The 9,644-nt window shown below is 38.7% G+C and overlaps 1 protein-coding gene across 1 annotated transcript in view; it reads right to left on the reverse strand.

The window, feature by feature from the left end:
* Positions 1-4,137, reverse strand: part of RBMS3 (RNA binding motif single stranded interacting protein 3) — a 765,077-nt gene extending 760,940 nt beyond the window's left edge. Inside the window, exon 1 of the mRNA XM_051789016.1 lies at positions 3,897-4,137. Coding sequence (XP_051644976.1) covers positions 3,897-4,067 — 171 coding nt within the window. The 5' untranslated portion in view covers positions 4,068-4,137. The remainder of the gene's footprint in view (positions 1-3,896) is intronic.
* Between the last annotated feature and the right edge of the window lie 5,507 nt (positions 4,138-9,644).

Consider the following 9,644-nt stretch of genomic DNA (forward strand, 5'->3'; position numbering starts at 1 on the left):
AGGAACAGGAAGCTTTGAAAAATGCAGGGGTGTGATGGGGAGGTCAGGTCAGATTTTGGTTTGTTGGAAGGATAGAGCCACTTGCCTGTTTCTCTTGTTTCTGTATACCTAAAAATCAGTCTTAGATTATCAGAAAAGTCATCTTTGCTCAGAGGCAACTGATACTAGAAAGTAAAGTTAAATAGTTATCAATGGAGTTATCAATGGAGACAACATGAATCATAGCATCAACTGGGTTGTAAAAGACCTCCGAGATCATCAAGTCTAACCCTTGATCCAACACTGCAGTGGTTACCAGATCATGGCACTAAGTGCCACATTCAGTCTCATCTTAAAAACCTCCAGGGATGGTGAATCTACCCTGGGCAGCCCATTCCAATGCCTGATTACTCTCTCTATAAAAAATTTCTTCCTAATATTCAACCTAAACCTTCCCTGGCACAGCTTAAGACTGTACCCACTTGTCCTAAAGACAAGAACCGTCTAATAAAAAAAAAAAATCACTGACGCTGAAAATTAGACATAAATTAACTTACCCCCAATAACAGAGCACAGATTCAACAGTGATTGAAATAATATTGTGGTTTTTGCAACCAGTTTTTATTTTTCATACACTTGAGAAAAAGAACACATCTAAAATATTTCTGGACATAATACAAAGTAAGTATGCGCATGTCCCAACAAAAACGAAGATGACCAAAAAATTAGGATTATAACACCTGTAATCTTATCTTGGCTATCTGCATACTCTTCCCAGAACTACTTCCTAGAGGAAGCTCTAGACAGATATAATTACTTCCACTTTTATGGAGTCTCTTCAGGAAGATACTTGTCAGAAATCAAGCACTTATTAAATCATGGACGAGTATACACATTGCAGTACCATGGCTGAGCTGTATAAACTTGTATAGCATCATCACTTGAAAACAGTTCCTGTTTTATACATTTTGCATTTTCACTAAAAACCCACACTTTATCTAGATAAAATTTTCTTTTTTTTTCAGCCATAGGAAAGTCGAAGTTTTGCTAATCCTCCATTAAAAAGTGTAAACTGGTTTTATTTTAAGTTTTTTAAAAAACCCCTGAAGTTATAACAACCAACGCAACAGATTTTTTCAAGGAATATTTACTTATCAGTAAAGTTATTTTTAATTCTTTTTATGATCTAAAAGTAACACCTTGTAACAAAAGCATTTTATCTTAACACTTAACAAGGATACCAGCAAACTGTCAGCCAGAAGATACACAAAAGATCACTCCAGCTACTTACTTCTCTATCCCCTTATGAAGAAGGGAGAAGAAAAAAGAAAGACAAAGAAATGTTGCCAAGAAAAAGTAGGATTATGTAAGATATATTTTTCAATACATCCCTTGAGGTATTCATTTCTCCATAGTTCTTACATCGAAAAGAGTATCAGATATTTAAGATGCATAATTAATTGTATGCACATTAATGACATTTCAACAACAAAATCATAACATAACCTCCTGTTTTCACTCATTTTTTTAGTTTACAAAACCAGGTCTGTTTTCTTTTATGACAGAAGCATGCCTATACCTCAACATATTTTTTAATTTTAATTTGTAAAATCAGAATATTGCATAAAGGGAGGAAGGGAGTCCTCTTAAAAATTAATCACTTTGATGCTTGAAAATGAGATCAAGTATGACAGCAAAGACCCTTGCCATTACCAGGTCAGTGCAGTGATTGGGAGTACGTTAGGCAGAACTTGAACCCAGGACTGTTTTAAGGGGTTTAACTGCAGAATATGACATCATTGGTACATGTATGCAAGAAAAAGAAAACAAAAAGATCAAAATAAAATTAATGAGAAGTCACCATTTTCTTGACTCAGCGAAGATATTTAAAATATTGAATCTGTTGAAAAAAAAGAGTTCCATTGGTTAGGGAAGACCCAAGAATACAAAGAATTTACAGTGTGTTTCACTGAAATGGAGGCTTATTAAGCCAGTGGCTAATTTATGTAACTATCTCAGCAGAAAATGACTCACTCATTCTTCTTACAGTATCAAATTAGCTATTTATCACAGTACCGCTTAATAACTTCTGTGAATAAGGAATACAAACATTTTCTTCCTATAGCCTGTTCCCCACAAAACAACTCTTCCTCCCATGCTAAAAAAAAAAAAGAGGAAAAACAAACAAACAAACGAAATAACAAAATAAACCCCACAAATTCTTTCCCTTTCCCTTTGCTTTCTTAATGTATTTCACTAAGATTTGTACAAGAAATTAATAAAAAAACAGCCAAACAGGGGAAAAGCCTGTATTTGAGCAAGTACAGAAGACCTCTAGCTACAAAAGCAGCTAAATTTCCAATCTAAATACTCACAAGTGAAAGATGAGCAGTTTGGGATTAACACCAAGGTAAAATTTAAAAGCTTAGTTGGAAAAGGGTAATGGAATTTTAACTCCTTTTATCATATTAGCATATGGAAGTTCAAACTTTTTGCAACTAACAGGAATGAGTTAAGTGTGCTCAGGACCAATTCTCTTTGCTCAGCTGAAATGCTACCAGAACACATTGCCCTGACAGTCAACAGATCTCTCTGTCTCAAACACCTTGATTATATACTGCTAGAGAGTAACAAAACATTAGGCACCAGCTAGTTCAGAGCCTTCCACAAGCGAGGGCAGTGCTTATGGCTCAGGACACAGTAGTTTTTGAATCCAGATAATTTAACGTTTTCAGAAAGCTACAAGTCCTGAACATTTCAACCTTGTATTTCTCTAAAAACTGTAATAAAAGTTTATGGCAATAAATTGCCATATTTGGAATGGCGATGTTGTAGTGCTTCAAAGTTAATGCATTTTGTTGACTAGATGCTCTTTCAGAACAGTGTTTCCTTTATAAAAATGAGTGACCACTCTAAAGCACCGTGTTTACCACCAAATTAGTTCTGGACAGACCTCTTTCCGTTTCCTTTCTCTTCTCATTCACACGCATATTTACCTCCTGGCAACATCACACAAAAGTCAAAATATAACATCCAAGAGTTTCTCCAGACATTCGTAAAACTGTACAAAGATTCAAACAAACAGTTCTTTCTTTTGATACACAGAACAAACCCAAATAGACATATTTTAGCTACAGAGAATAAAAAGTTAGCGAAGTTTCTCAAATGCAATTAGGGACTAATTTTTTGCTTTAAATTTCAATGTAGAGAAGGGACAAAGTAGAAATATTTACAAATATTATTTGCCTACAAGAAATGTTCAATTTTAACATACAAAACAATTTAGCATTTCAAAATCTATAGGCATTAAGGGGACAGCAAAAGAAATTTAGCTCAGCTGAATGAAGTGGAAGGTTTGCCACTGATTTTGTCAGCCAAAACCCACTCGAAATACCCAAGCTACAGATGGCAATGAAAGCTCAAAGTTACGTATTTTATATTTTTAGCCTCTTCAAAGTATTTTCTTCCTAATAGGACTTAAGTTTTCTTCTGCCAAAGCACCTGTTCTTTGCAAGAATTCACCATTTCAACTAATGTGGGTTCCAAAGGAACAGTATTTGAACCGTGGAAGATACATGGATCTATTGTGATTAAAAAATATTCTTCAGATCTACCGAGGAGCTTGCTAGTAAAAAAAAAAAAAAAAAGAAAGAAGAAGAAGAAAAACCCTAAAAAAAAACAACCAACCCCAACCACTAAGCTCCCATCTTCAACCACTCCTTCCTTGAACGTCTTACGGTTCTGGATGAGCGCAATGAAGGAAGCCTTTAGCGACGAGCCCTCAGGGCAGGCAGCGTGCCCTGGGCGGCCGCGGGGAGCGGGTGACGGTCAGAGCCGGCCCCTTTCCGCCTGCTCGGCCGGGGCTGCCCTTCTTTCAGAGCTGCTGCTTTCAGAGTGAACCGGAGCGGGCGCGGTACCTGCGGTGTTTCTGCAGCGCCCATCACCTCACGGAAAGCCGCACCCGAGCGTTCGCGGGCGCCTGAAGCGAGGGGAGGCGGGGGAATGGCGGCGCCGCCACCCTCCCTTTCCGCGGCCGGAGCCCTCGATCCGCCCGGCTGACGGGCACACCGGGCACCGCTGCCCTGCATCCCGGTCCTGCTCCCCGCGCCGCCGGACAGCGGAGCCTCGGAACCAGCCCGGGCTGAGGGGAAGGGGCGCAGCGGCGGCGCCCTCCGCCCGCCCGACGGCGCTTCCAGCCGAGTGCCAGCGGGGCTGGGCAGCGCCGCTGTGCCCCCCGCTCCTGCGCCCCACCGACCCGGGGCCTCAGCCGCTGCCCCGGCCTTTGCGGGCATTTCCTAAGCTGTTACGGGCCCGCCGGTGCCGTCCGCAAGCGCCCGTCCGCCGGCAGCGGCTGGAGCTCGCAGGCCTGAGGGAAAATGCAGCGTGAGGCGACATGACCCGGCTGTCGATCGGGGCAGCAGGCTCGGGTCCTGTCAGCTTTTCAGCTTGGAGCTTCATCTTCTTCACTGGCAGCTGCGTAGGACAGTTATTAGTCAGAAACATGCCTTCATAACCTTTTCCACCACAGGACCCACTGGTGCCCAAGTCAACAAGCCCTCCCTTGTGAAAACCAGCTTTACAGCTCTTTCTCAAGTCCTTTTTTCCTAAGTCTTTAGAAATTATTCTCCAAGGTCATTTGCTGCTGCAATAGGAATAAATTTTATATACTGTAAGGTTCAAAATAAAGATGTTCTTTTGCTATAGTGTCCATAAAACATTTAGTTGACTGGAAGTGTCACCCACATCTGTCCCTCACACAGTACTGAGTCTTTTTCATTCATAGTTTTCTTAAGGAATGCCTCATAATTAACTGAGGGAAACATACCCCTTTTGATAACAAAATAAAGGTGGGCTTTGCTTTTCTTTTGTTCTTACTCTTCACTTGCTCTTTGCCAGTCATAAAATTACCCAGTTATGCTTCTGAATTTTAATTATTAACAAAAATTGTAATAAAGTAATGAAGTATAAACAAATCCTAAATCATTTCCCCAATAGAGACTTATCTTTTTTAGTTTTTAGTTTTTGTGTTATCAAAGCCTTCCTTTCGTATCCTTCTTAAGGAGGGCCTATAACATTAGCCAAGGCAGAACAAGCTCCAGTTTCCTGCCAGAATCACCAAAAACATGGAGATTTACCTTCCAGTATGTTCTGCTGTCTGCCAAGATAGATCAGTAAAAAAAACACCAGTCTAGTCATCTTACAAAGTTTAGCAATTTTGGTAAAGGGTGCATTGTTACAATGATTTTGCATAACCCAGTTTTCCAGAGTGCATTACTGCATGGACTCTTTTTTTCATGTCTGATAAAGGCCTTGATTGGTTATAAATCTGTAAACAGTGGACTTCAGAAATCACACTGTAAAGTGTTTGGGGTTTGGTTTTTTTTCCATTTTTTCTGTCTTTACTGCTAGCTACTGACTTTGAACAGACTATGCTGGTTTTGGCTAGGATAGAGTTAATTTTCTTCACAGTGGCTTATATGGGCTATGTTCTGGATTTGTGCTGGAAACAGTATTGATAACACAGGCATGATTTTGTTATTGCTGAGCAGTGCTTACATGAGACAAGGCCTTTTCTGCTGGTTATACTGTCACACTGGTGAGAAGACTGAGGGTGGATGGGAAATTGGGAGGAGACACAGGCAGGGCAGGTGACCCCAACTGACCAAAGGGATATTCCATACAATATGACACCATGTTCAGTATATAATGCAGCAGGGACAGGAGAAAGGGGAGGATGTTTGTTTGGAGTGATGGCATTCATTTTCCCAAGCTACCATTAAGTGTGATGGAGCCTTGCTTTCCAGGAGATGTCTGAACACCTTTCTGCCCATGAGAAGCAGTGAATTAATTCCTTGTTTTACTTTGCTTCTGTGAGCAGCTTTTGCTTTCCCTATTAAACTGTCTTTATCTCAACCCATGAGTTTTCTAGCTTTTACCTTTCCAGTTCTTACCTTGATTCACTGGTGGGGGAGTGAGCAAACAGTTGTGTATTACTTGGTTAGTGGCTGCAGTTAAACCATAACACAGATCCGTGACAGTTGAAGTTCTGATTCTGGTTACCACATTCAACATGTGTGGAGCTAGGTTCCCATCTATCTCTTCATAAGACATACTCTGTAGACAGGAAAATTCTGTACTTCCACTCTTACATCATTTGAAGGATTAATGGAGTGGTTTGCTTGCTGTTTTTCATAGGTCTGTGTATATGTTATTTCTCTGCAAAATACTTTACTTCATTTGTTGCAGATTCCTGTTGAGTAGCCTGAAGATCCTTGATGAATTGGTGAAACAATATTGTAGAAATAGCTTCAGTTTAATGGATATTTGAAGAAAAGGTGTTCTGTAACTTTGAAAACTACATTCAGTACTTCAGTTTGAGTGATATATCTTGAAAAAGAGTCACTTGTAGAAGAGGTTGTGCTTAATACAATATAGAAGCATTAATCTGTAAGTGAAACTCCTAAAATGCCCTTCGGATTTAAATGTTACTTGTGCTATATCAAGAGTCTAGAGAAATACACAAGAAGGATTTTAATTACATATATTTATATTTGGTACTTCCAAAGTTTTACTGTAATGCAGCTTTGTGTCCTCTCTTGATTGGTACAGAAGGATTGTAAAGATAGCATAAAGACTGCTAAGGCATTACTTTTGGGCAGGACGTGTTTTATGATCTTTGTGTTGCTTCTGTACAACATCAAGCACAGGAAAGGATCTGAGGAGAGCAACTATGACTTGTCTTTTTATTTGCAAGGATTTGCACTGAATGAATAAATGGGAGTGTTTAAAACAGCTTTTGCACCTGCCAAAGTGAAATCTAATGTAATATGGTTCATAGAATGCTTATTTTTATATCAAGTTCATTCTATTCTAATTATATACAATAAAAATTTTGTGTCATTCTAATTATACATTATTTAAATCACACATAATAGGAATAGTCAAGAGAATTCAACAGAGAACAGGGAATAAGTTGTTCTACGCACATACTTCTAATGCATCAGAGTTACTTAACTATTGTCTGGAGCCTTAACATTTCTGAATCCTTTATCTTCTATTTAAAATTTTCTAGATGAAAATCTGATGTGAATTGGTTTGATATAGCTTATTTAATTGCTGATCTGTGGTTTTTTTTTTTTATGATAGAATTTTTAACTTTTCTCTTTTGTAGTAAAACATAGTCTTAAATCTGAAAAACAAACTGTGGAATCAGTTCCTCTGGGGAACACACCTCTCTGATACGTCATGAAACCGGAATGTATTTAGTCCCGAGAAGTTACTGGTCTCAGTTAAAGATACACCATTTGGCTCTGGATGTTCTGGCACATATCCTTGTGGCCATCTGTTGTGCTGAATCGTTTGCAAAAGTTTGAAAAGAGCTGGGATTCGGTTTTGGTGGGGTTTTCTTGTTTTGTTTTAAAAGTTCAATACTCTAGTTCTGCAGGCTTATGCTTGTGCCCGCAATATATTTCAATTGTATGTGCTTAACATGTGCTAGGATTAGGATGTCAAACTGAAGTACAGAGAAATGTCTTGCTAATTAGATGCTAATTCTTGGTAGCTTCCAAGATCTAGGCTGGACAACTTTACATGAAAAATCTGTCAAACTAATGGTATGTTTCATTATCTTTTTTATTTATTCTTTTTTTTTATTCCATAGATGTTTAACACAACAATGTATGCCCATATGCAGCTGAACTATATGTTTTTACATTTTATAATGAATTTTTAATCCATACCCTGTTTTAGTACTTTCTGTATAAATGAGGTGATAATAAATTGATTTTTATCTCTTCAGAAGTCAAAGTATCTGTTTTTTCTGAAAAGATATCTGACACCATGAACTGTTGTCCACCTAAATATTACACACCTCAAAGAAAAAAAAATAAACAGACAAAACAGACTCTCTACTATGGGAAAAATTCTGACATTAATTTTAATATTCCTGTCTTTAAGCTGGTTTTAAATGTGTAGCACCAGGTTTTACAATACTAAACATTGTTTGGGGCCATTTTTTGTTTAACTGCTCTGTAGAGACGATCCCAACTGTAATTTTTAATGGGAAAAATATTAGCAATTAAATACACATTTAAAAATAAATGTGATAATTAGTCTATGAATGCTATTCACAAAACAGCAGACATATTTGATAGCCCAAATCCTTATGTGCTTTCCTTCTGAATTTCATAATGGCACTGTTTCAAATCAATGTTAATTTATGTAGTAAACTCTCTGTTCTATAACTTAATAACATACAAACACGTTTGTATCCATGCCATATTAGTTATTACAAGGAGGTGTTAGTTTGGACATAGTACTTTTTGGACTTCAACAGAAGGATGCTTCTTTTGGTAAGAAGGATTTTAAATGGAGTAAAAAACAGCATTGTACTATTTTGGCTTATTAAAAAACAAAACAAAACAAAACAAAGTTTTTATGTAACCTAAATTCTGGTGAAAATCATAATAATGGTAGTATGTTGAAAAACTTTTTTAAAAGTTGTTTTGAGATCTGTGAACATGATTTATGGAGAACTTGTGGTTTTGTTTTTTAAATGAGATTCTTGTCCAAATAACAATTCCCTACCCTCAGCAGGGGTCTTGTTTCCATTTGGTCTTTAAGTATTTAAAGAATACACAATATTGCAATATTTTTCCATATATAGATCAATTTGGCATGCTAGTACACTTCCCTTGCTCCAGCTGACTTTGTGGCACAGTTGCCAAAAGCCCTTTGGGACTTGGCAGAAGAACTCTCACAGCATAAAAGCAAACTGCTTGTTTTTTTAGCCATAAAGGAAACTCCTGTTATTTTTAAATTAACCTTGAACAGCACAGCTGCTCTCCCCAGTAGATCTACATTAGACTTGTTGAATCAGCTTTTTTTTATTCCATATAACAGAGGTCCTAATCTGTGATTTAGATTTATCCTCACTTCACTTTGACCCTGGCTGAAGAACAAAAGCTGTGTTTCCGGCAGATGAGGTTTCATGCGGTGATCTTGTCACGCTGGTGTAGCAACAGAGCATTGACTGCTTTTCACCTCTGCCTCTGGCTTATGGGAAAAAAAATCCCAACAAACAAACAAGAAAAACAACCCCCCCCCCAAAAAAAGGAATATGAATGTAAAATGCTACACTGTGGCTTGCAGCTGTAACTTCTCAAGAAGCTGGAGTTAGAAGAATGTAAAATGGATGGGCTCCTCTGTTGAGGAGCTCTCGGAGCGAGCTGGGGGCCACTCCCACTAAAAGTCACTGATCTTTATTGCTTTGCTAGGGCCTTATTTTGGATGGGAGTGGGGAGTTCAGTACGCCTCGGAAAGGGGAGAAGGGTGGGTTTTTAGCCACTATCTCCTTGTGTTGATGCCCAGCAGTGCCAGTGAAGAGCGGGTGCTGACAGGCAGCACTGTCTCCTCCTTGTAAGAGGAGAGTGGAGTACTGTGCTCAGTTCTGGGTTCCTCAGTACCACAAAGACAAGAAGCAACTGGAGAGGGTCCAGAGAGGGGCCACAAAGATGATCAGGGGCCTGGAACATCTCTCTTACGAAGAGAGAGTGTGGGAGCTGGGCCTGTTTAGTTTAGAGAAGACAAGACAGAGCAGTGATCTCATTAATGCATATAAATATCTCAAAGGGGGGTGCCAAGAGGATTGTTCCAGACACTTTGTG

This window comes from Manacus candei, unplaced genomic scaffold (assembly GCF_025592945.1).
Source record: "Manacus candei isolate 608988 ecotype Guabito, Panama unplaced genomic scaffold, ASM2559294v1 h1tg000026l, whole genome shotgun sequence".
Classification (NCBI taxonomy): domain Eukaryota; kingdom Metazoa; phylum Chordata; class Aves; order Passeriformes; family Pipridae; genus Manacus; species Manacus candei.